Here is a 23,548-nt window from a genome sequence, read left to right on the forward strand (position 1 = left end):
TTTGTGAGCTACCATGTGGTTGCTAGGAATTGAACTCAGGACCTCTGGAAGAGCAACTAGTGCTCTTAACCTCTGAGCCATCTCTCCAGCCCCTTGGCTGTCTTTTTTTTTTTTTTTTAATTGCTTCTCCACCTTTAAAAGAAGTTTTAAAGCTGGGCATTGGGGGCACACACCTTTAATCCCAACATTCATTTAGAAGGCAGGTGGATTTCTGTAAGTTTGAAGCCAGCCCAGTCTACAGAGTGAGTTCCAAGACAGTCAGAGCTACACAGAAAAACCCTGACTCAAAAAAATAAATAAATAAATATTTTGAGATTTTTTTTTTCTGTTACTGTACCTGGTATGCACTGATTAGTTCTGACTGTCTGGTCAGCGAACCCCAGGGACTCTCCTATCTCACCTCTCTGGGACTAGAACTACATAAGTGTGCCATTACGTGGGTGCTAGGGAATCTGTCACAGATCCTCAGGCTTGCAAGGCAAATACTTGAACAACTTAGCCACCTTCATGCCAATTTCTAAACAACGACAGCTTGCCAGTCACCTTGACTAACCCATACTGCAGACGGAACTGAGACCCTGATAGCTTACTAACTGGGATGTACTTGAACACGTTCAAATCCTCATCCTCTGGCTTCTCTGTGGTTGCATTTGACAAGATGGGGTGTTCTCTCTCTCATGAAATTCTCTCACCGCCTGGCATTGTTACACAACCTTCTAACTGTTCTATTTACTCTTACGGTCACACATTAGTTTTCTTCCTGGACACCACCTGAAACACCAGGAAGAGTGTGAACTGTGTGGATAAGCAAGCAAAGAGATAAGATCTTCCTATTTCTTCCTCTTTCCTTATCTTCTCAGACTGGGAAGATAATTACAGTCCTCGAGGTTTCCTTTCAGACCCTAGTTATCTCCTCCATCTTGAGCTTTCCACACTCAGCTGAGCTCACCAAAACCACCTTCCTCTTCTTTCTGGCCCCGGATCTGAGAATGGTCCTGAGACATTGTCTTCTGCTTGTCTTTCAGACTGCACTCACGTCCATCTTGGATTGTCTCCATTTTGTCATCTTCTGGAAAAAGAAAACATTGTGAGGTAGGGAGATAAGCAGATCTCTGTTAGCAATAAAACACAGTGAAAGAATCACCAGAAAGCTCCAAGCCAGAGGCAGAAGAATCGTACCCTGCCCACTCTCCCATCCTCTGATTTCTTGATAAGTACTTGTACCAGGTTTCAATGACAACTTACCTGGGCTAACAAGATGGCTACCCCAGAAGCTGCAGTGGAAAGAGAGAACCCAAAATTTGTTCTCTGACCTCCACATATACACCATAGTTGCTCTCCATTAATAATAAATAACATATTTTAAAATGTAAAGGATATCTGGGAGCTAGAGAGAGGACCCGAGTTTGGCTCCTAGGGCCCACTCTGGGCAACTTACAACCACCTATAACTCCAGCTGCAGGGGATCCAACATCCTCTTCTGGCTTTTCTATGTTCCCATATATACATGGTACACATTCACACAGACATACATACATACACATAAACAGAAAATCTTTTTAAAGGTCATATAATGATACTTGCCAGCTTTCTTCTTTCTTTTGCTTAAAGAAAGTCTATTAAATTTCTTCTTAGAGGGTTCAGTAACCAGTTGGCCTGGCTTAGATGTCTTTATCTCAGAGTTCACTTCCTCTTCTAGAGAAGATGCCATCTTTGGAGTACCAGGCATTATTACCTTCTCCCTGAAGTGATATTGTTTAAATAAAAGTTTTCAAAGAGATAGTTGTCACTCAAATCCTTTGAAAGAGATTCCAGGGGCTAATAGTAAAACAGGAATTCTCGATTGGATTGGGAGATGCAGCTCAGAGGTAGAGCATATACTTAGCATGCACTAGGAACACGGTTCAATTCCCAAAGGACACATACAAATCCCAGGTCTCCTTTGATCTCCTGAGGTCATTTTATCCAACTCCTTGCCCATTTCCTAACTCTAACAGGCATCTTTCCTGAGCTAAGAGAAATCAATGTGAGTATAACAGATGACCAAATAGACAGGAAGATGGGTCACCATTTGCTAGTCTCATGTCCACCCTGTGTTCAACTTGTCCCTCTGGGATAAACTTACCCATCACCATTTTCATTCTTAGTGGCAGAAGGAGCAACTTCTGATTCTTTGTCTGACTTGGTAGGTGTCATAGGTTGGACACAGGAAGTCTCTGCAAAATTAAGTCCAGACCCCAGCCCTTCCAAAACAAAGTATTACAAGCAGAGAAGAGACAAAGGAAACAAGGGCTCTAGCATTTCACAATCACAGCATTCCATTCAAATATCTTACCTTTGTGCTTCGAAGAGTCTACCTTTGGTATTTTGTCATATGATAGAACTTGAAATCACTAAACTCAAGAAAAACTAAGATCTGTATATTTATGCAAGCCTTTTCATATTGACCAGCCTCATTCCATGACAGCCAAGTGATTTTATTGTGTACATGTACCATATTTTACCTATTTCTCCTCAAACTTCTACACCTATAAAAAGTTTACATGAGACCATTCTCCTTAATCACTTTACCTTGTAGAAAAGGCCCCTGAGCCTATCTATATACCAGCCCTTTTTGTCCTAAAAAAAAAAATCAAACCATGGCCAGGCGGTGGTGGCTCACGCCTTTAATCCCAGCACTCGGGAGGCAGAGGCAGGTGGATCTCTGTGAGTTCGAGGCCAGCCTGGTCTACAAGAGCTAGTTCCAGGACAGGAACCAAAAGCTACAGAGAAACCCTGTCTCGAAAAATCCAAAAAAAAAAAAAAAATCAAACCAAGTGCTGGGGAGATCACTCAGTCGATAAGGTGTTTGCCTCACAAGTATGAAGACCTGAGTTCAATCCTCATAACCCATGTAGAATCAAAACAAAATAAATCCAGTGTGGGGGCATGCACTTGTAATCCCAGCACTAAGGCGCCTGGGAAAGCAGATTCCTGAGCCTCCCAGCTGCTAGACTAGAGGAAGTGGCTGGGCCCCAGGCTAGTGAGCGACAGTCTCAAAAAACTAGGTAGATAGAGCCTGAGGAATGACAACTAAGACTGACTTCCAGCCTCAGTACACATCAGACACATGCATCTGTACATGTACACATGTTCACTTACATACATTAGCACAGACACACATGAACCTGTGCATACACTTAAAACAAATTCTAGGACAGGTTCCAAAGCTACACAGAGAAACCCTGTCTCAAAAAAATAAAATATTTTCTCAAATGGGGAGAGAAAGAAGCTGTCAAACTTATAGTACCCCTTAGATGACAGTCACTCTCCCCTTTTCTCTTCACACCACACCATACCCAAGTACTCCTGCAGAGACTTCTGTAGTACTATCTGGAAAATCTCCTCAAATTCTGCATTGGTAAGAGTTGGTTTTTCCTGCAGAGACAAGGGTAAGGAAGGAAAACTGCTTGTCTAGCACACAAGGGGTCTTGGGTTCATTCCTCAGTAACACCCCCAAACACACACACAAACAAATCCCTGATGTGGGAAATTCTTCTGTATATGTGTTGCTTTTATTGGTTAATGAATAAAGAAACTGCTTTGGCCTGTGATAGGGCAGAGTAAGCTAGGCAGAAAAACTAAACTGAATGCTGGGAGACAGAAGGTATAGTAGTGAGAAGCCATGTAGCCTCAGACATGCTGGTGCACAGATTGATAGAAATTGGTTAATTTAAGATATAAGAGCTAGCTAGAAATATGCTTAAACTATTGGTCGAACAGTATTGCAAATAATATAGTTTCTGAGTGATTATTTTGTGGTCTGGGCAGCTGGGAATGAACAAGTGGCCTCCTACCCCCCAACAGAGAAAGATTCTGTTTATCTAGCTTATCTGGTACAAAACAGGAAGGACTGTCCTATCAGAGTGTGATGCACACCTTTCCTTTCTTCTCAGCCGACTTGTTCTCTTGGCCCCCGCCTGGACCATGCTCTGTGGCTTTCTTCTGTTCCTTCTTTGAGCTGGCTTTTGGCCTGCTTGGCTTGGCCTCTGCCTCTTGAGAACTGTTCCCCAGGGTGTCCTTCTTCCATGAATTAAGCTGTTTCACACTATGTGATGTTTTTGTAGGTGGAGCAAAGGTTTTCTTTGTTCCCTTTTCATATTCTGAGGAAATATGATCAAATGAAGTTTAGGAAATAAGTGTCTAACCGAGATTGCCAAACAACTGCCTATAAAGTAATCAGGTCAGCATTAGAAGAAAGCAAATTTTAACAAATCCAGATTTCTCAGTCCCTCCCTGCATATTCATTTGCTAGCCCTGAGACTATTTTAAAAACAGTTTAGAGTGAGACCCAGACATTTGACAAGATTAGTTGGTTCTAAAACACACCAGGTTTTGTACCATCAATTCAAAATGATTAATACAACCATGTAGGAAGGTGAATTATTCAAGTGTAAATTTTTTTTAAATAGTCCCATTTTTAACTCCATGAAAATAAGCTTTTTAAAAAAAACTATTGAGCATTTAGAAATGACTCAAGGTTTAATATTTTTTTTAAAAAATTTATTTTTTAATTTTAACTGATCAGAATACATATAGGAATATCTTTGAACTCAACAAACACAATAGAATTCCCAAGGCCTAGTCTGATGCCATCTCCTCTATGAAAATTATACTAATCCCACCAGGTATAAGTGATAACCTATTTCTTCTGAGCATCTATAACACTGTGTACTTCTATAGTGGCATTCAGCATATTTAACTTCATATTATGAATACTTAGATGCATTTTTCTCCCTGTGAATTCATACATTCCTGATCATGGCTGTGTTAAAGGTTTTTCTATTTGTGTAAATGTGTGTGAACTTTGTACACGCAGGTGCCCATGACGGCCAAAGGCATCCAATCCCCTGGAGCTGTAACCGCCTAATGTGGGTGCTGGGAAGCACTCCTGAGTCCTCTGGAGCAGCAGGTGCTCTTAGCCACTAAGCGTTTCTAAGAACTGTTTCTAAGTAATGTGAACAAAGTGAACAGAAAACATGGGACCAGAATTCCCCTTTGAAGGAAAGGATGGATAGAAGGGAAAAGGGAGAGAAATGTATTAAGTGAATGTCTCTCAAGCTTGGCTCACCTTTGTCATTCTGTAATGCTGCCATCATTCAGTTCAGAAACTACACTATCCTTGCCTCTGTTAGAAGAAAAGAAATGGTTATACTTCGGTTAGACATGTTTAAACTTTCTTTTTACCCTGTCTTCTTGGATTTAAATTTCTTTGTCCGGGATCCAGGACAATGCTTCTGCCTTCTTCACCCCGTTCCTACCCCTGCATCAGTACTGATTACGTGCCTGGGCAGAGAGTTGCTGCTTCGGAGATAAGCAATAATGTTTGGTTTTGTTTTCCTAGTACTGGATATTAAACCTCAGCCTTTCTACATGCTAGCCAGGCAAGCACTTTACCACTGAGCTATATCCCCAGCCCTTTTTTATTTGAAATAGGGTTTCCATAAGTTGCCAAGACTTGTCTAATTCTTTTGTAAGCTTTGAACTCACTCTGTAACCCAGAAAAGCTTTGAATTTATAATCCTCCTGCCTCAGGCCTCAAAATAGCTGGAAGCAGAGATGGTACTGGAGTAGCGGTAAAGGGCAAGCAGGGCTGGGAGTGAAAAGATGCTCTTTTCATTTCAAAGTTCCCCCACATACTTAGGACACAAATTATTCAGAGGTCCCTATGCACAGGGACATTTGTTTTTCTCTTATTTCAATGATCAGACCAAAAAAAAAAAATTCTCAAAATACTGGATTCTACTATTGTAGCTCAGAAACATTTGGTAACCAACAAGGGTCCCCATAGAACCTAAGTCAGCATCTTCTATCTTGGTCTTTTACTTTAAAATCTAGTAACAAGAATATCTTTGATCAACACAGCTCATCCTCAGGAATGCACTCTCAACTGTTCTACTAAATCAATGTTTTGTCTTACTAGTGACTGACACATATTAGCATAGATGTTTTTCTTTACCATTAATGCATCATCGCATTTAATTCTCACAGCCAATCTGTGAGATGGATTCCAAGGTATAAAGTACTTTCCATTAGATCACCAGATGACTTCAGAAGATACTGGCCACATTAAGCTAAGTGCAAACCATTTTTAAATTATCCTTTGGCATTTCCCCACCCTGTTTCATGTATGTGTATGTGCACACGTGCACATATATGAGTAATTCAGGCATGCTGTTCTGAAGTGAATACTTTTCTTCTATAGGAAGGAGCGTATTTTCAGTTTCCATCTTAATTCATCATCACTAGCTCCCACATACATTTGCTCCATCAAAAAAAGATAAGTGGTGCTAGGTGGTGGTGGCACACGCCTTTAATCCCAGCACTTGGGGGAGGCAGAGGCAGACGGATCTCTGTGAGTTCGAGGCCAGCCTGGTCTACAAGAGCTAGTTCCAGGACAGGCTCCAAAACCACAGAGAAATCCTGTCTCAAAAAAACCAAAAAAAATAAAATAAAAATGCATGCTTACATGACAGGCTATGTATTCAAAACTAGCTCCAGTAAATACAAAGAACTGATCAAAATGTCTCTGAGGAGCAGTCTAGGTAGGTGTAAGGTGCATGTATGAAGCTAGCCACTGTGCTCTCTCTCTCACACACACACACACACACACACAACTGTTTAAATACATAAAAGAATGCTCTCCACAAACTGCACACTTTAGAATATTTAGCTTCAAAATCTTATTTAACACTTGGGAGGCAGAGGCAGACAGATCTCTGTGAGTTGGAGGCTAGCCTAGTCTACAAAGTAAGTTTCGGGATCACCAGGACTACACAGTGAAACCCTGTATCAAAACAAAACAAAAAATAACTTATTTAAAACTATACAGATCTCCCAGGCTAATATGTTTCTGGAGTTCCAACTAACTAGGAAGAATTACAGATCACAGGGCTGGAGAGATGGCTCAGAGGTTAAGCGATCTGGTGCCCTCTTCTGGCCTGCTGGGATACATGCAGGAAGAACACAGTATGCAAAATAAATACATACATACATACATGGTAAATCTTTTTTTTTAATTAACAATCCAGGGCAACAATCTTCAGTAGTCCTCCTGTCTCCAGTGTAATTCAGCAAAATATTCACATGGTAAGAAGTTCAAAGTCTCAAACTGCAATTTATCGTTTTGTCCTACATGGTCTACTGGGCCAGGGAGTTTTTCTAAACCTCAGATCTCACAACTGACAACAAAATTTAAGTCACTGGATCAGTCATTGTCTGAATGCCAGGGACCAATCCTCCATTCCATCAAGCTAGCTCTGGGCTTCCCAATTCTTAAAATTATCTTACTGGAGTGATTAGGGCTTTGGATTTTTAAGAGATCTGGTGCCCTCTTCTGGCCTGCAAGGATACATGCAGGAAGAACACTGTATTCATAATAAATAAATTTTTAAAAAGAGTGCTTGTGGCTCTTCTACATCAGGCAGCTCACAACTGCCTGTCACTCCAGCTCCAGGGGACTGGGCCCTCTTCTGGCTTCTGCGGTCACTACACTCACATGCACATGTACATAAATAAAAATACAAATTATGAATTACAGCAGGGCTTAGTGGCCTTTAATCCCAGCACTCAGGAAGCAGAGGTAGGCGGATCACTGAATTTCAGGCCAGTCTGGTCTACAGGAGCAAATTCCAGGATAGCCAGGGCTACACAGAGAAGCCCTGTCTCAAAACTACAAAAAGAAAAAAAAAAAAAAAAAAAACCTTACAGATGTGCCAGGTATGATGGCACACATTTAACCCCAGCACTTGGGAGGCAGAAATAGGCAGATCTCTGTGACTAGAAGAGCCTGGTGTGAGTTCCAAGCTAGTCAGAGCTACAAAGTATGACCTTGTCTATCACACACACACACACACAAACACATCAAGGGAGGGAGGGAGGGAGGGAGGGAGGGAGGGAGGGAGGGAGGGAGGGAGGGAGGGAGGGAGGGAGGGAGGGAGGGGAAGGAAGGAGAGATAGTTCATCAGTTAGGAACATTTGTTGCTCCTGCAGAGGACTGAGACTCAATTCCCAGCACCCACATAGTATTTCACAACCATCTGTAACTCTAATTCAGGGGATCAGATGCCCTTTTCTGATCTTGGCAGGTTACCAAGCACAAAAATGGTGTAATACATAACATTCAGATGAAATGCTCACAAGTAAAATGAATCAATCTAATTAATTTTTTGTAAAGGGAAAAGTTATGGACTACTACTACATAAATAAGACATCACAACTCTATAAGCAGTGATGTATAGTAAGTAAATAGTTCACCTTAATCTAAAGTTGGAGTGTGAAGAACATTACTTTCAAAATTCCTAACCCAATCAATAGAGAAGAGAAAGTAAAGAAGTTACTTTCTAATAAGTCAAGCTGCTGCTCCTTGTCTGAGATGAATTTGCTTCTTCTACAATAGCAAATACTAAAATGCTGACTTGGAGAGAGAAAAACCTAGTTTAAAAAATATGCAAAATACCAGGTTGCACTTGTTAGAGTGTTAAGGCAGAAGCAAATGACATGAAGTCTCTTTTTGTTTTCCACGTTATATTTTTGAGCAGAGTCTCTCAGTGAACCTGGAGCTTGCCATTTCAGATAGACTGGCTGGTCAACAAGTCCCCAGTATCCATCCATTTCCACCTCACAGGGCTGAAGCCACAGACCCACAGCACCACGTCCAGTTTTTTGTGTGGGTGTCAGTGATCCTCTACTTGTGCGGTAGGTATTTACTTGCTGAGTTATCTCCCAGTCTCCATTTGAGTTTTTTTTTAAGATTTATTTATTTATTATATATACAATATTCTGCCTGCAAAAAACAAAAACAAAACAAAAAAACAAAAACAAAAAAAATAAATAAATAAACAGCCGGGCGGTGGTGGCGCACGCCTTTAATCCCAGCACTTGGGAGGCAGAGGCAGGCAGATCTCTGTGAGTTCGAGACCAGCCTAGTCTACAAGAGCTAGTTCCAGGACAGGCTCCAAAAACCACAGAGAAACTCTGTCTCGAAAAAAGCAAAAAAAAAAAAAAAAAGATTTATTTATTATATATACAATATTCTGCCTGTATGTATCCCTGTGGGCCAGAAGAGGGCACCAGGCCTCATTACAGATGGTTGTGAGCCACCATGTGGTTGCTGGGAATTGAACTCAGGACCTCTTATCCTCTGAGCCATCTCACCAGCCCTCCATTTGAGGTCTTAATTTCTCTTTTCTCTCATATGAAATGGATATGAGGAGGAAAACAGAAAAAAAGAAGCAATCTCACCTGGAAAGATAGCCCTGACGTTAAGGGAAAGTGCTTGTTGCTCTTCCAGAGAACTCAAGTTCAGTTCTCAACATCCATGGGTGTGGCTCACAACTGTCTATAACCCCAGCTCCCAGGGATCTGACACCCTCTTCCAGTCTCTAAAGGCATTCACTTAGATGTGGTTTGCACACATACTTAAAAAAATGATTATAATAAAAACTTCTTGGACTGCTCCACAGATTTTTAAGAGTATAAGAGACCAAATCTGGTATGCTGGGAATGATGGCAGAAATGTCTAATCAGGATGAGAAATTCAAGGCCAGCATGGGCTACACGAGACCATAAGATCTGAAGGCAGCACTAGTTGCTGAGGAAAGAAACATATTCAATGATGAAGCTACTGGTAAGATGGGAATAAAAGAGGATAGTTGTGTGAATATGATCGAATTATATACATGTGCAAATTTATCACAATGAAACCATTACCATATATAACATATGCTCGTAAACTTAAAATATGTTTATAAATAAAAGTTTTAAACAAGCCTGGTATAGCGAACTAATTTAATTTAGCTCTGCCAATATTTGTCAAAAAAACATTAATTATTCACCTTATAATGCTCCCCCTCCTGAATATGCTATTATTCCCTCTTTATATTGATTCTCTGTTCCTTAAAGAAAAGCAGCTCCTTCGGCACTGTCTATTACCATAGACTCCAAGATTTTCTAAAAATCAAAAAGATTCTATTTAATACCAGCATTCATGAGGTTGAAGCAGGATTTAAAGTTCAAATTTGAGGGCTATAAAGCAAGACCCTGTGATTTAAAAGGACTATTTTTAACCTCCTGTAAGCTAGGACAGTGAGTCATGTCTGAATTCCAGCTATAGGGGCACTGAGGCAGGGGAGTGAGCTCCAGTTTGAGACCTACAGAAAATCCTTGCCAAATAAAGAAAAAGGAAAAACCTCCTGTATTGAAGTTTTTCATTTAAGACAGTCAGGGGCTCATGGCTGTAATCCCAGCACTTGAAAGACTGATGAATTCCATTGCTGGAACTTTGAGTCCAGTCTGAGCTACAGATGACTTCCAGAACAGCCAGGGATACAAACAAGACCCTGTCTCTGAGAACAGACAGACAGACAGACAGACAGACAGACAGACAGACGAGATGGCTTAGAGGGCAGGGATGCTTGCCGCCAAGCCTAAGGAGCTGAGATTGGTTCCAGAGCCCACATGGGCAGGGTGGGAGAAACAGGTTGCCCTCTGGTCTCCACATGCTGTATGATATGTGCACATGCAAACACACAAGCACACCTCACACAACAAATAAATAAATAAGGGTAATAAAACCTTTTAAAATAAAATTCATTTAAAATTTTCATTTCCTTTAAGATGGAGTTAATGGTCTTTTGACATTAATGTCTAACAGCCTATGAGCACCTACTTATTCTCATGATTTGATTAACTATTATTTTTGAAGTTCCCTTTGTGAGCATGCACACATGCATGCTCTGCAAACTTTTTTTGGTTTTGTTTTTTGTTTTTTCGAGACAGGGTTTCTCTGTAGCCTTGGAGCCTGTCCTGTAACTAGCTCTTGTAGACCAGGCTGGCCTCGAACTCACAGAGATCCGCCTGCCTCTGCCTCCTGAGTGCAGGAATGAAAGGCATGTGCCACCACCACCCGGCTTCTGCAAACCTTTTAAACATTTAACAAGTAAAGAAAGACTAGAAGTCCATCTACCCTGACCAAATTGGCTTTCAGAGGTCATTACCCAAGCTAAACTTTCCACAGAAAATTTCAAATAAAACCCATGAGTGTATTATTATTAGTTCAGGGTGGGGGCTGGAGGAGTAGAAAGAAGCCGGACGGTGATGGCACGTGCCTTTCCTGCACTCAGGAGGCAGAGGCAGGGGGATCTCTGTGGATAGCCTGGTCTACAAGGCCAGTTAAAGGGCAGCCAGAGCTACACAGAGAAACCCTGTCTCAGGGAGAGGAAAGAAAAGCGGAGAAAGAAAGTCCAAAGATGTGGTCACTTGTGGGAAAAGCAGTATTCTTCGGGGAGAGCGGGGGGGGGGGGGGGGGGGGGGAGCTCGAGACAAGGTTTCTCTGTGTAGCCGTGACACAGAGAACTCACTCTGTAGATAGACCTGCCTGGCTTCGAACTCACGGGGATCGTCTCCCGAGTGCCGGGATTAAAGATGCGCACCACCACCGCCCTGCGCAAGTTTCTTTCATCACAGCTGATGTCATTTCTACTCTTGACATCACTCTCTGGATTGCTGCCACTCGTGTCCCGCCCCGCCTTGTCCCAGACCTGAGGCTGGCCCTCGGGGATGTTCTCACTTCAAGCAGCCTGAGTCCTATTCCTTGGCAGACCGCGCGCCGTTTGGCTTCCAATCTATCAGGATGCGGTGCCATAAACACCCAGCCCCACGGAGAAACCCCAAAATAAGAACCTTCACTGGTCCTCTACCTATCCTTCACCAGTTCTCTTTGGGACAGACATTAAAAATCGGTGCTTTCAGCCCAGCGGTGGCAGCGCACTCGGGAGGCAGAGGCAGGTGTGATCTCAGTGAGTTGGAGGCCAGGCGGTCTATAAGAGCGAGTTCCAGGACAGGTTCCAAAGTTACAGAGAAACCCTGTCTCGAGAAAAAAAAAAAAAAAAAAAAAAAAAAAAGGCGGGGGAACTAAAATATGGGAGGTCTCACCCAGTCAAAGCACCCTCGTCTCCCCATCTCCCCACAGAGCGTCAGCAGCGGTTCGCCATTCCCTCATCCTGACCAAGAATCCCACCCTAAGAGCCTCTTGCCCTCAGCTCACGCTCGGCCTCACTGTCCCTCAAGTCCTCGTTTCCCGCCACGACACGGGGCTGCCTTTGTGGCGAGTGGTTTGAAGATCAGCGACTCTGAGGAGACAGGGTCGGCCGTAGCTCTGAAGAGACAATTCCTCCTCGGCTAACCTAACACCTTCCTCTGCGGCTGGATAAAAGCCAACTACCTTCTGAGGCGACGAGGACCTAAAGAGGAGGCGCAGCCTACACTGTCGCTGCCATTCCGCACACCTTCTCCACCGCGACCTACTTTTCCCGCCACCTAGAGAAGGCGCGAGGACACGGACCAACTCCGCCGCCAAGCGGCGCGCGCTCGAAGACGATGCGCATGCGCAGCTGGAAGCCTCTTTGCGTCTGCGCAGCTGGGATATACCGCCATTTCCCATACTAAAGCCTCGTGAAACTACAAATCCCAGAATCCTCCTCGCAGGTGCCTTTTTTTTCCATTAGGCAACGGAGCGCCTGGGGCACTTCGTTCCCGAATCTGTCTCAAATCTCCTTCCTCCTGTTTTCATGCAATAACCCTTATCTTTTCGGTTCCTTCACGCTTTTGCATTTTGTTTGAGACCATCTTGAGCTCTACTCTTGCCTGTCCAGTGGCAGAGGAACTGGCGGCCATCACTGTGGGGACTCGGCATCGGATCAGTGCTTCCCATTGGCCGGCACAGGGGGCCCTAAGCGAGTGCTTAGCCTTTCCCGCCCACACTCGCGCGTGTGTTAAGTGCTGCAGGAGGTGCACTAGCGGGTGGGGACGGATGCGCAGGCGCCCGAGTCCAGACGTAGGTGCGGGGCGGGAGGAAGGCGTGGTTCTCTAGGTGTTCGCTGTTGCATCGGGTTGTGACGTCAACTGGGCCTTTTCCGGAGAGGGGGAACCTGGAACGTCGGATGTTTTAGTGCTTTTTATTATTGTTTTCAATTCAAAGGCTATTTTAAATTATGTATTGCATTTTATTGATAACAGTTCTTGAGGGAGTGTACTTGATTCCTTCGCCTCCCTCTAGCTCCCACAAGTCCTAACTAGACGGGTGGAAGAGGGACGGAGACCTGTCCATGAATAATTCACGACCCCGCCCCTCGCGCTGGAGAGACACACCCCCTCGGGAGCGTGCTGACGCACGCTGCGTGGACCTAACCTGAGGAAGAGACGTCACGCTCCCCGCCCCTAGGGCTGAAGGGGCGGAGCATCGCCTCCAGCACGTGTCGCCTCTTCTCCCCGCGCAAGCCCCAGAGGCTTGTGCGCAGGCGCGCCCTGGGAGGGGCGGGGATGGGGGAGGAAGGAGGCGGGGCGGGGAGGTTGTTGGGTTTAGAGCCGGGCGGAGACCGCGGAGCCCCATTCCTCGGGAACCAGGGTCGGGTGTCAAGGAGACCTTTTCACGGCGGCTCCCGTTCCCCGCCTCCGGTGGGTGGGAGCGCACGGCAGAGACAAAGGCTAGCAGTAGGGCTTGGACGTGGCGGCGAAGGGAAGTCGGGTGTCCGTGTCGGGCAGTGGGCGTCTCGGGCTGGGGGAGGGGGAGGCGGCCGGGGGGGGGGCTGTGTTTAAACTCTCGGAGCCGTTAAGTTGGTTCGCAGTCCCCCGTGCGCGCGCACCCGGGTGGTGGCGGCGTGCGCATGCGTGGGTCCTGGGCGAGCGGACCGCGCGCCCGTGTTGCGCGCTCGCGGCGGAGTGGTAGTGGCGGCGGCGAGGGTGGCGGCGCACGCGCAGTTGGCGCCTCGGCTTGTCCGGGTCTCGCGGGCATCTTGTTTTGGTCTCGCGGGCGAGTGGGGCGCGCTTGGTGTGTCGCGGGAGGGAGGTGGAGGCGCTTGGGCGCGAGGCAGAGCTGCGCGCGCACTCGGGGAAGGGGCGGGAGGGAGGCGGGCTTCGGAAGGGTTTGCAGGGGGCTTCCCCGTGATCTCGTCTCAGTCCCCTCGCCTGGGAAGGGGGAATTAAACAGGGGGAGGAGATGATCGAGATGGCGGCGGAGAAGGAGCCCTTTCTGGTGCCGGCCCCGCCGCCGCCGCTCAAAGAGGAGTCGGGCGGAGGGGGCGGCCCCGAGGTGCGATCGCACCGAGAGGCTGCCTCCGGGGAGCCCCGCGACGGGACGGAACGCGGTCCGGGCCCACGCGCGCACTCGGCCGGGGCCGCAGCCAGCGGAGGGGGCGGCCCCCAGGCACAGGCACATGGGGAGCCCCACGGGCGAGCTACCGCTCCTGCGGACGTGGAGGAGGAGCGACGGGGAGGGGGCGGGACGGACCTGGGTCCCCCGGCCCCTCCTCGACCTCGCAATGGCTACCAGCCCCACCGACCCCCCGGGGGTGGCGGGGGCAAGAGAAGAAATAGCTGTAACGTGGGGGGAGGGAGCGGTGGAGGCTTCAAACATCCGGCCTTCAAGAGGCGCCGGCGGGTGAATTCGGACTGCGACTCGGTGTTACCCTCCAATTTTCTTCTGGGGGGCAATATATTTGATCCACTGAACCTGAATAGCCTCCTGGATGAGGAAGTAAGTAGAGCGCTCAATGCGGAGACCCCAAAGTCATCCCCACTTCCGGCCAAGGGACGAGACCCTGTGGAGATCCTCATCCCCAAAGATATCACTGACCCGCTCAGTCTCAACACTTGCACTGATGAGGCCCATGTAGTTCTGGCCTCGCCACTCAAGATCGGTCGCAAGCGCCATAGACACCGGGGACCGCACCACCAGCAGCAGCAGGCGTCTGGAGGGAACGATAGCCACGCCGTGCTGCCTGCTGACCCTCTCACCCCCTCACTCCAAGGGGAGGGTGCCACGCAGCAGCAGCACCGAGGCCAGAACCGCGATGCCCCTCAACCCTATGAACTCAACACAGCCATCAACTGCAGGGACGAAGTTGTGTCTCCCCTTCCATCTGCCCTGCAGGGCTCCTCAGGCTCCCTTTCTGCCCCTCCAGCTGCCTCAGTTACCTCTGCACCCTCATCTTCCTCCTCCCGACACCGCAAACGCCGCAGGACTTCCAGCAAGTCGGAGGCAGGGGCTAGGGGTGGAAGCCAGGGTTCCAAGGAAAAGGGCAGAGGGAGTGGGGGAGGCCGCCATCACCACCCACCACCTGCAACTGGCTTCAAAAAGCAACAGCAAAAGTTCCAGTATGGGAATTACAGCAAATACTATGGCTATCGCAATCCTTCCTGTGAGGACGTGCGCCTTAGGGTGTTGAAGCCAGAGTGGTTTCAAGGCCGGGACGTCCTAGATTTGGGCTGCAATGTTGGCCATCTGACCCTAAGTATTGCCTGCAAGTGGGGCCCAGCCCGCATGGTTGGGCTGGACATTGATCCACGGCTTATCCACTCTGCCCGCCAAAATATCCGACACTACCTGTCCGAGGAGCTTCGTCTCCAAGCCCAGACTTCTGAGGGTGACCCAGGGACAGAAGGGAAGGAAGGGACTGCCACCGTCCGAAAAAGGAGCTGCTTCCCAGCCTCACTGACAGCCAGCCGGGGTCCCATCGCTGCACCCCAAGTGCCCTTGGATGGAGCAGACACATCTGTCTTCCCCAACAATGTTGTCTTCGTCACGGTAAGAGAGTCCAAAGGCTCTTGGAATAGGGTCCAAGTGTGAAGATGAGATTAAATAGGAATGTGTTGGGGGGAAGGTCATGACCTAGAGGTCTATTCCTGCATCTGTTCCTACAAGAACCATCTCCTGGAGAGAACATTCTGGATTGGCCATAGAGAGAATCTACTGGGGGTGTTGTCTCTCCTCCTATAACCTGGAAAAGTGGGATCTCTACCCTCAGGCTCTAACATCTGGTATTTTCTCCTGAATCCAAGGATCTCAGCCCCAATATGGGGACTGACATGCCCTGCTTACGGTGGGGACTATAATCCAGACAGTCCACCTTCCCTTGAGAGTAACCTCTACTGCTCTGTCCAGGTAGAACTTTGTCCTCACATCTGAGGGAGCATGAGATTGGGTGTCTTTGGGGGAGACTGGTGGCACTCCAATACATGTAGTTTGGGGCCTTTGGTAGAGGCCTCATTTGCATCAGCTGCTTTTTGTTTCCCTAGATACAGCACACACTGCTTAAGTTACTGGTCAGGAACCAGCAGGCTTGGCTTTCGATCTTTTCCATGCTGACTCTGAATAACAGGAGAGGAGAGTTCCCAGCCTGATAGAGCATGTGTCGCTTTCTCCATTGAGCAGTTGTTAGATCCCATCCAGAGGAATATGTGTGCATGGCTTAGCCTGAAAAAAATGCCTTCCTGGGAAGTAGTGATGAGTTTACCTTCCAGAGGTTTCCTAAGTCTTTCACTTCATTGGAGAAAGGATAGGTTTGAAACATTAGAGCCTACTGAAGAGCCTATATGGAGCCGCCCTGTCTTTAGAACCACCGCCTGTGTATATGAAGTCCCCTGGGCTGGGGTCTCGGGAGCATTCCAGTATTCCCCAGTTACCCTCAGATGAGTAGTTAGATTTAATCTGCCCAGGCTCCCTTTTAGGTGTGTTTGGTTTGGCACCAGAAAAGGGAGGAGAACGTGAGACTGACAGAAGGCGCTGGCAGGACGAGCCTCAGAGAAGAGGCCCAGAGCCCACGTGAGGTCGTGTGTCGGACTTTGTCTCAGAGTCTGCAGGTGGTTGTGGGCCAGTGGTGCTTCGTCCCCCCTTCTGACCTCTGCCCTCCTCTGACCCTTAGGGTAACTATGTCCTGGACCGAGATGAGCTGGTGGACGCCCAAAGACCTGAGTATGATGTGGTGCTCTGCCTCAGCCTCACCAAGTGGGTGCACCTGAACTGGGGGGACGAGGGGCTAAAGCGCATGTTCCGCCGGATCTACCGGCATCTGCGCCCTGGGGGCATTCTGGTCCTGGAGCCCCAACCATGGTCGTCCTACTGCAGGAGAAAGTCTCTCACGGTGAGTTGGGTTTCTGTGGAGATGGGATAGTCAATGTTTTTATTTTCCTGAGGGTTAAACCCAGACCTTGCACATGGCAGGGAAAGTGGTCTCTCTACCAATGAGCTACAGCCCCAGCCCATTTGTTTTGGGGGTTCGATTTGTTTTGTTTTTCTAGACAGGGTTTTTCTGTGTAGCCTTGACTGTCCTGGAATTTGCTCTGTAGACCAGGCCGGGATCAGAAGCATGGTGCCAGCAACCACCTGGTCAGACCTTTTTTTATTTTGATCCTAGCTAAGCTGCTGGCCTGAACTGGCTCTGTATTGCAGGCTGGTATTGAACTCTTCATCCTCCTGCTTCAGCCTCCTAAGTACCTGAGGTGGCTGGTGTGGACCACCCTACTCAGCTCAGACTTGCTGCGCAAAGACAAAAGGATGTCATTCTTGGCCAGGGAAAGAGATGGTGAGCTAAATTTGACCCTCCACTTCCCTGTTTCCCCAGGAAACAATCTATAAGAACTACTTTCGAATCCAGCTGAAGCCAGAACAGTTCAGTTCCTACCTGACGTCCCCAGAGGTGGGCTTCTCAAGCTATGAGCTTGTGGCCACACCAAGTAACACCTCCAGAGGTAAGAATGGCTCGCTTATTCGCTGGGGGGAGGTGCTAGCCCTGTGGAGACTCTGAAGGTCCTACCCACCTGCCTTGTGTGTTTTTTCCAGGCTTCCAGCGTCCTGTGTACTTGTTCCACAAGGCCCGGTCCCCCAGCCACTAAGTGGCCTTCCGAACAGAAGGTGTGAGGAGGCTGCCCTTGCTGCTCCTGAAGACCTGGGGGAAGTGGAAATTATCCCAAGGTCTTTCCTGTCTAACTCCAAAAAGTTTCTTTTTTTGGATCTGTAAAGAGAGCTTTTCTTAAGTTGCTTCCCCAAGTCTTCTCCCTGACACCTCTGGCACTTGAGTAAGCCCAGCTGTGCTGGAATTACATCAGCTTCCTCTCCCAGCCTGCTGGGCTGGATGGCATGGACTGTTTGCTGACTCTGTCCCTCCTAGGGCATGGGAAGGGGGAATGTCAAATTATCTAGCCCTTCCTCCTGTTCTCCAAAGGAGATTCCTGCTTCTCAGCCTTTGTTCCTAGCTGCACTTAAGTGGACCATGGATGGACTAAGGGTGTTAGAGGGGAAGTTTGGTAAGGAGACACACAGGTACTGTGAAATCCTTCCTTCTGCTGTCCCCCGGTGGGAGAGGGAGCTGGGTTTGGAATGTGAGAACAGCACAATAAACTTGATAGCTAGGGCAGTGGCCCCTGCACCTGTGTCTGGTGCTTTCTGATGGGATGGTACCTCTTAGTAGGAATCTCGTGGGGTGAATTTTGCTGGTTGTGGTACAGGCAGGCTGCTCTTGAGGTTTGAGGCCAGCCTGAGTGGGCTACATAATGGAGCGATATCCTATAGGGGTGGAAGACTGTTAGTCCCTGTTGTAGTTAGGGTTGATACTGCTGTGGTAAACACTATGGCCAAGGAAACTTGGGGAAGAGTTTATTCAGTTTCTATGTCCGCATCTCAGTTCATCGTTAAGGGAAGGGCAGGGACCTGGAGGCAGCTGATATAGAAGCAATGGAAGGATGCTGCTTACGGACTTGTTCCTCAAAACTTGCTTAGCCTTTCTTATAGACCCCAGGACCACCAGCCCAGGGATTGTTCCACCCACAATGGGCCAGGCCTTATTCCATCAATCACTATGTCCTACATACTTGCCTAGAGCCTGGTCTTACAGAGCCATTTTCTCAGTTGAGCCTCCCTCCTAATAACACCAGCTTGTGTCAAGCTGACATAAAACTAGCCAGTACCCTTACTGCTGAAGAAAGGGGGAGGGATAGAGCAAATTTTGGTGTGTAGCTTATCGAGTCCAACTTAGTTTCCTTCTAAAGAAACCGCAGACAAGTGTATGTGTACAGGAGTGTGATGCAGAAGGCTGAGGGCTTGGCAGCAGGGGTAAAATAGAGCTCGAGATGGGTACTAGTCCAGAGGCACAAACCTGCTTCAGGACCGCTGGTGGAATGAGATGTTTGAGTGGTTTGCAAAGTGAAGGTCTCCACTGCTTTGTCAAGGGTTCCTGTAACTTCAGACATTGAACACTCAGGACTGTTCTGTTGGACAACATGGGTAATACACAAATGGAGCCTAGACAGTCTCCTGTGGAGCAATTATTTAATGATAACACCCTCATTTGGGTAAATATTTTTGTTTAGAAGTATTTGAATAACCAGATGTGGTGGTGCAGGCCTTTAATCCTCTGCCTGGGAAACAGAGGCAGGCAAATCTGAGTTCAAGGCTAGCCTGGTCTAAACGAGTTCCAAGACAACCAGCGCTAAAGAGACATAGATTTAAAATTGTTCTTATAGTCGGGCAATGATGACTGACACCTTTAATCCCAGCACTCGGGGGGCAGAGGCAGGCAGATCTCTTGAGTTCAAGTCCAGCCTGGTCTACAAGAGCTAGTTCTGGGACAGGCTCCAAAGCTACACAGAGAAACCCTGTCTTGAAAAATCAAAATAGCCGGGCTGTGGTGGCACACGTTTAATCCCAGCACACAGGAGGCAGGGGCAGGTGGATCTCTGAGTTTGAGGCTAGCCTGGTCTATAAGAGCTAGTTCCAGGACAGGCTCCAAAGCTTCAGAGAAACCCTGTCTAGAAAAAAACAGAAAGAAAAAAATAAATGGTCTTATAAATGGAGCAGTGTGTGTAAGGGGGTGCATTTTTGTTGTGGTTTTTGAGACAGTATCCCCTAACTTAAGGTGGGCTGGGAACTCCTGCTCTTGCTGTGTCTACCTCACAAGTGTTCGTCACCACGCCCACCAAAGTGGAAACCCAAATCGCTTTGACTAGTGTTTGTGCACACACTGCACACATACTCTGGGGATTGAAGCCAGGGCTTTGTACATACTTAACCAAATGCTACCACGGAGCTGAACCTACCCAGCCTGAAACCACATTAGAGGAAATAATTTGTGTAGCTCAGACTCCTTGAACACAGGATTCTTCTGCTCGGCCTCCCAAACCCTAGGACTTGGCACCATAATGTAAAGCTAAATCTCAAATTCTAATTATAATCAGAAGACAGGTGACTAAGTCTGACCCCACTTAGTGCTTTCCATTTGCCATCACTGAGGGGGGAGAAAATTCTCACCTAGAGGCAGCTTCCAACTAGGAGCAAAGTTGCTTTTAAAAAAGTAACTTTATTCTATGAGGGAACAACTTTAACAAAACTACAGACTAGCACTACGGAGAGTTGAGGGCTATGCTTCCCAGCGCCTCAGCATCCGGTGCATGAGAAAGGTATCTTCTGAAGGGCGGGGCCGGGCTTGAAGCCTTAGCGGGGGCAATCCGTTCACTGTCAAGTGCGGAGCCTCGTAATACAGAGTCTCTGGGTTGCACAGCATGGTCATGTCTGGCCCCGGCCCGAGCGCCTCCTGTGGGAAGGTAAGGCGCAACGCAAGGTTACACTCGGGATGGAGGAAGAGCCCGGGTCCCTGAATCCCTTCCTTCACCTTGGGCGGCGGGACTCGGGGCTGCGGTGGCAGCATGGCCAGCTTCTCCCTCAGTGCCGCGTTCAGAACCTGCTCCTCCGGCACCTGCAGACTCACCAGGTCTCGGTAGAGCCGCTTAGAGCGCGGCACGTTCAACCCTGCGAGCGCACGAGAGGCGGGGGTGAGCAGCGCCCTTCACCCAGACCACCGCCGCCGGGGCCGGGCGCCTGCCCCCCTCACCCTCCGCCACTGTCTCCTCAACGACGCAGCGGGTCTGGAACGACTTTCGCAGCTGCTCCTCCACCGCCTTCGCGGCATCAAACTGGCCGCCGGCGACGGCGGCGCGCGCGCTCTGCAGCTCCAGACTCAGGGCCAGGCTGCTCTTCGGGGCCGCCACCTCCAGCGGCTGCGGCGCCGCGGGATCGTCGCTTGGGGCACCGGCCGCGAGCAGCGGCTCGGGGCGGACCGGGGAGGGCGGCGCCAGGTGGAATCGAACCTGAGAGCAGAGGGCGGAACGGTGAGCGGAGGAGTCCGGTACGCTTAGCCAGCGGGGGGCCGGGACACACCGCCGCTCACCTGCCGCCCCCTCCGGCCGCCGCCCCGCCGCCCCTTCCGCCGTCCCGGGCTGCCGCCCCGCCGCTCCGGACTTTCGGGCAACGGGCTCGGGCTCAGGCTCAAGTCCAAGCCCGGCTCGGGCTCTGGGGCTCGCGGCTCCGGGGCTCGCGGCTCCGGGGCTGGTCCCGGGGCTTCCACGGCCTCTTCGCCCTCCATAGATTCCAACTCGGACGCCCCGTAGCCCAGCATTTCGCGTTCGCTGCTGGGGTCCCGGTCGCCTCTTTCCTCCGACCCCTCGGGGGGCTGCCACTACCGGAAACCGTTAGCCCTTACCCACCGAAGTAACAACAAGCCCGCCGCGACACCCCATTGGTGCTCCTGAGTGTCAATCCCATCGCTTCAACCTCCAGCTTCCGGGCACACTTCCGCCCTCACACACCAACTTCGCCCTTAAGGCGGGGCATTAGGGCGCCGGTGCGTAGATGCCCTACGGATCCCCAGCAAGTCTACTTTGTACTTTCGGGAACGCGGATGTGGCGTTCTCACCTGTCAGAATCGTCTTCGCGTTTGTTCTGGGATTACAGTGTTAGTCCTCTTTCACCGAAACAAAATGGTCACGGCTCTCGTATCTGGACGTCCTGTGCGGTATCCCCACAGCGTTCCTGACGGCTTCGGTCACTTCTGAACACCGATCGGAGCGGACTTCGTGCAAAGTCCCTGAACTCTTGTATTTGAGTAGGAAATGCTATAGGAATTTAGGAAATAGGACCTTAACTTTAAGTCCACATCCTGGTGGCCGGAAAGATGGCTCCAAGGTTAAAGGCGCTTGCCACCTAGCCTGACAATCTGAGCTCGATTCCAGGCTCACACAGGGTGGAACGAGAGAACTGATTCGCACAAGTTGTCCTCTGATCACACTAGTAAAATCCACATCCTAATCTTCCCACGCACGACAAAAGACCTGAGAAGCAATGACAGCTTGGGAATCAAAAGCAGAAACGGATCAGGAATTCAGGGCTAGCTTTTGCTACATAGGGACCTGGTGGACACTGTGGGCTATGAGAGACCTAGTTAACTAAAACCCAAAATTGTGACCTCTGATTCTATAGCCTTGGGCTATTGATAACTTGTACACACATGTTCACCTCCCCTTACTCACAGCCCCAGACTACTAATATCCTCCAACAGATAAAGGGTTAAAACGTGGTACGTAAATATCATAAAATAGTACCAAGCAATAATAGGAACGAATTATTGGTACAGGGCAGCCGCTGGAGCGGGCGATCCTCTTGCCAATCTGCAAAGGGCACACAGCGTGTAGTTTCTTTTACACAGTTCAGAAACAATAAAAGTCTAGCTGTGGTAATATGAAACTGTAACACCAGCCTGTAGGAGGCAGCACAGGAGGATCGGGAGGTCAACTCCTGAGGTCAAGGTCGTTCTCAGCCCTTAGAGAGTCTGAGGCCAGCCTGAGGTTTAAAAAGAAAAAAAGAGCTAAGGGGAGAGGGGATGTAGGAGAGTAGAAGCCTTTCTGTATTAATTCTTCGCTTGCTCATTTGCTTGAGACACGGTCTCAGTACGCATCTCTGACTGTCCTGGAACTCACCCTGTAGAACATGATTACCTCAAACTCACAGAGATCCTCCTGCCTCTGCTTCCTGGGTGCTGGAATTAAAGGTGTGCACTGCCATGCCTGGAGACAATATGATTTTTTTTTAATCTTCACATTTTATTCTCTTATGAGACAGAGAAAGGAACCGCCAGCTACAACATTGCCTGGTTCTGTGGTTCTTTAACAATAAAACAGCAGAGCGTTCATCTCCGTGGAGGATCTAGATGGTCATAAGTCAAACACCTGCTGAAGGCTGCATCCCTTGAGCAGGGGCAGGAAGCAAGCGTAGAACTCAGAGAATTTGTGTTAAAGGGTTGCTCAAGGATCTACCCAAAAGGCCATCAGTAACGGGCCCCACTGCAGCTCCCTAGAAAAAGCAGGCATGCTGTAATCCAGAGGTGACACCCAGGAGACAGGAACACCAGAGGTGGAGCGCACTGGGAGGTGGCTCATAGATAAAGTGCTTACTGCACAAACATTAGTCTGAGTTCGAAGCCAGGTGGTGGTGGCGCACTCCTTTAATCCCAGCACTCGGGAGGCAGAGACAGGCGGATCTCTGTGAGTTCTAGGATAACTTCTACAGATTGAATTTCAGGATAGCCAAGGTTACACAGAGAAACCCTATCTAGAACCCTCTCCCCCCAAAAAAAGAACCTGAGTTTGGATCCCCAGCATTTATGGAAAAGCCAGGTGCAATGTCTGTAACCCCAGTGATGAAGGGTGAAGACAGGTGAGTCTCAGGGGCTCACCAGACAGACAGCCTACCCAAAACATTGAGTTCCAAGTTCACGTTGAGTCCCTGTCTTAACAAATAAAATGGGCAGTGACGTGATAAAGACATCTGGTGTTCATCTCTACACACACGCACACATATGCATGTGGTACCTGCACCTGAACACACAGGTGCACATGCATTCATATG

The 23,548-nt window shown here is 48.5% G+C and overlaps 3 protein-coding genes across 5 annotated transcripts in view; 1 reads left to right on the forward strand and 2 right to left on the reverse strand.

Annotated features, from left to right (window-relative positions):
• Zcwpw1 (zinc finger CW-type and PWWP domain containing 1) overlaps positions 1–12,383 on the reverse strand; it is a 31,396-nt gene extending 19,013 nt beyond the window's left edge. For all 3 annotated transcript variants that reach the window (XM_057764493.1, XM_057764492.1, XM_057764491.1), the window contains exons 1-7: positions 12,263–12,383; positions 5,111–5,167; positions 3,919–4,142; positions 3,339–3,417; positions 2,126–2,216; positions 1,585–1,742; positions 950–1,069 (exon numbers count right to left, since the gene is read on the reverse strand). In XM_057764493.1, coding sequence (XP_057620476.1) covers positions 950–1,069; positions 1,585–1,742; positions 2,126–2,216; positions 3,339–3,417; positions 3,919–4,142; positions 5,111–5,138 — 700 coding nt within the window. In that variant the 5' untranslated portion in view covers positions 5,139–5,167; positions 12,263–12,383. The remainder of the gene's footprint in view (positions 1–949; positions 1,070–1,584; positions 1,743–2,125; positions 2,217–3,338; positions 3,418–3,918; positions 4,143–5,110; positions 5,168–12,262) is intronic.
• A 1,252-nt stretch (positions 12,384–13,635) lies between these two features.
• On the forward strand, positions 13,636–19,611 carry Mepce (methylphosphate capping enzyme). The gene is made up of 4 exons (XM_057765755.1): positions 13,636–15,622; positions 16,740–16,958; positions 17,439–17,565; positions 17,657–19,611. Exons 1-4 carry the CDS (start codon positions 14,036–14,038, stop codon positions 17,707–17,709), a joined length of 1,986 nt encoding a protein of 661 aa, XP_057621738.1. The 5' UTR covers positions 13,636–14,035; the 3' UTR covers positions 17,710–19,611.
• A 400-nt stretch (positions 19,612–20,011) lies between these two features.
• On the reverse strand, positions 20,012–21,407 carry Ppp1r35 (protein phosphatase 1 regulatory subunit 35). Its single transcript, XM_057765365.1, has 4 exons — positions 21,036–21,407; positions 20,700–20,955; positions 20,481–20,617; positions 20,012–20,402 (listed from the first exon to the last, which is right to left on the reverse strand). The coding sequence occupies exons 1-4, from the start codon at positions 21,261–21,263 to the stop codon at positions 20,229–20,231; spliced, it is 795 nt and encodes a 264-aa protein (XP_057621348.1). The 5' UTR covers positions 21,264–21,407; the 3' UTR covers positions 20,012–20,228.
• Positions 21,408–23,548: the final 2,141 nt, after the last annotated feature.

This window comes from Chionomys nivalis, chromosome 3 (genome assembly GCF_950005125.1).
Source record: "Chionomys nivalis chromosome 3, mChiNiv1.1, whole genome shotgun sequence".
Lineage (NCBI taxonomy): Eukaryota > Metazoa > Chordata > Mammalia > Rodentia > Cricetidae > Chionomys > Chionomys nivalis.

Excerpts from the sequence above, each read along its gene's own strand:
- Mepce (XM_057765755.1), top strand. The coding sequence starts at position 14,036 with ATGATCGAGATGGCGGCGGAGAAGGAGCCCTTTCTGGTGCCGGCCCCG. Across the intron at positions 16,959-17,438 it reads GCAGGAGAAAGTCTCTCACG|GAAACAATCTATAAGAACTA; the intron begins GTGAGTTGGGTT and ends CTGTTTCCCCAG. Across the intron at positions 17,566-17,656 it reads ACCAAGTAACACCTCCAGAG|GCTTCCAGCGTCCTGTGTAC; the intron begins GTAAGAATGGCT and ends TGTTTTTTCCAG.
- Ppp1r35 (XM_057765365.1), bottom strand. The coding sequence starts at position 21,263 with ATGCTGGGCTACGGGGCGTCCGAGTTGGAATCTATGGAGGGCGAAGAG. Across the intron at positions 20,618-20,699 it reads TGAGGAGACAGTGGCGGAGG|GGTTGAACGTGCCGCGCTCT; the intron begins GTGAGGGGGGCA and ends GTGCGCTCGCAG. Across the intron at positions 20,403-20,480 it reads CCCGAGTCCCGCCGCCCAAG|GAGGCGCTCGGGCCGGGGCC; the intron begins GTGAAGGAAGGG and ends ACCTTCCCACAG.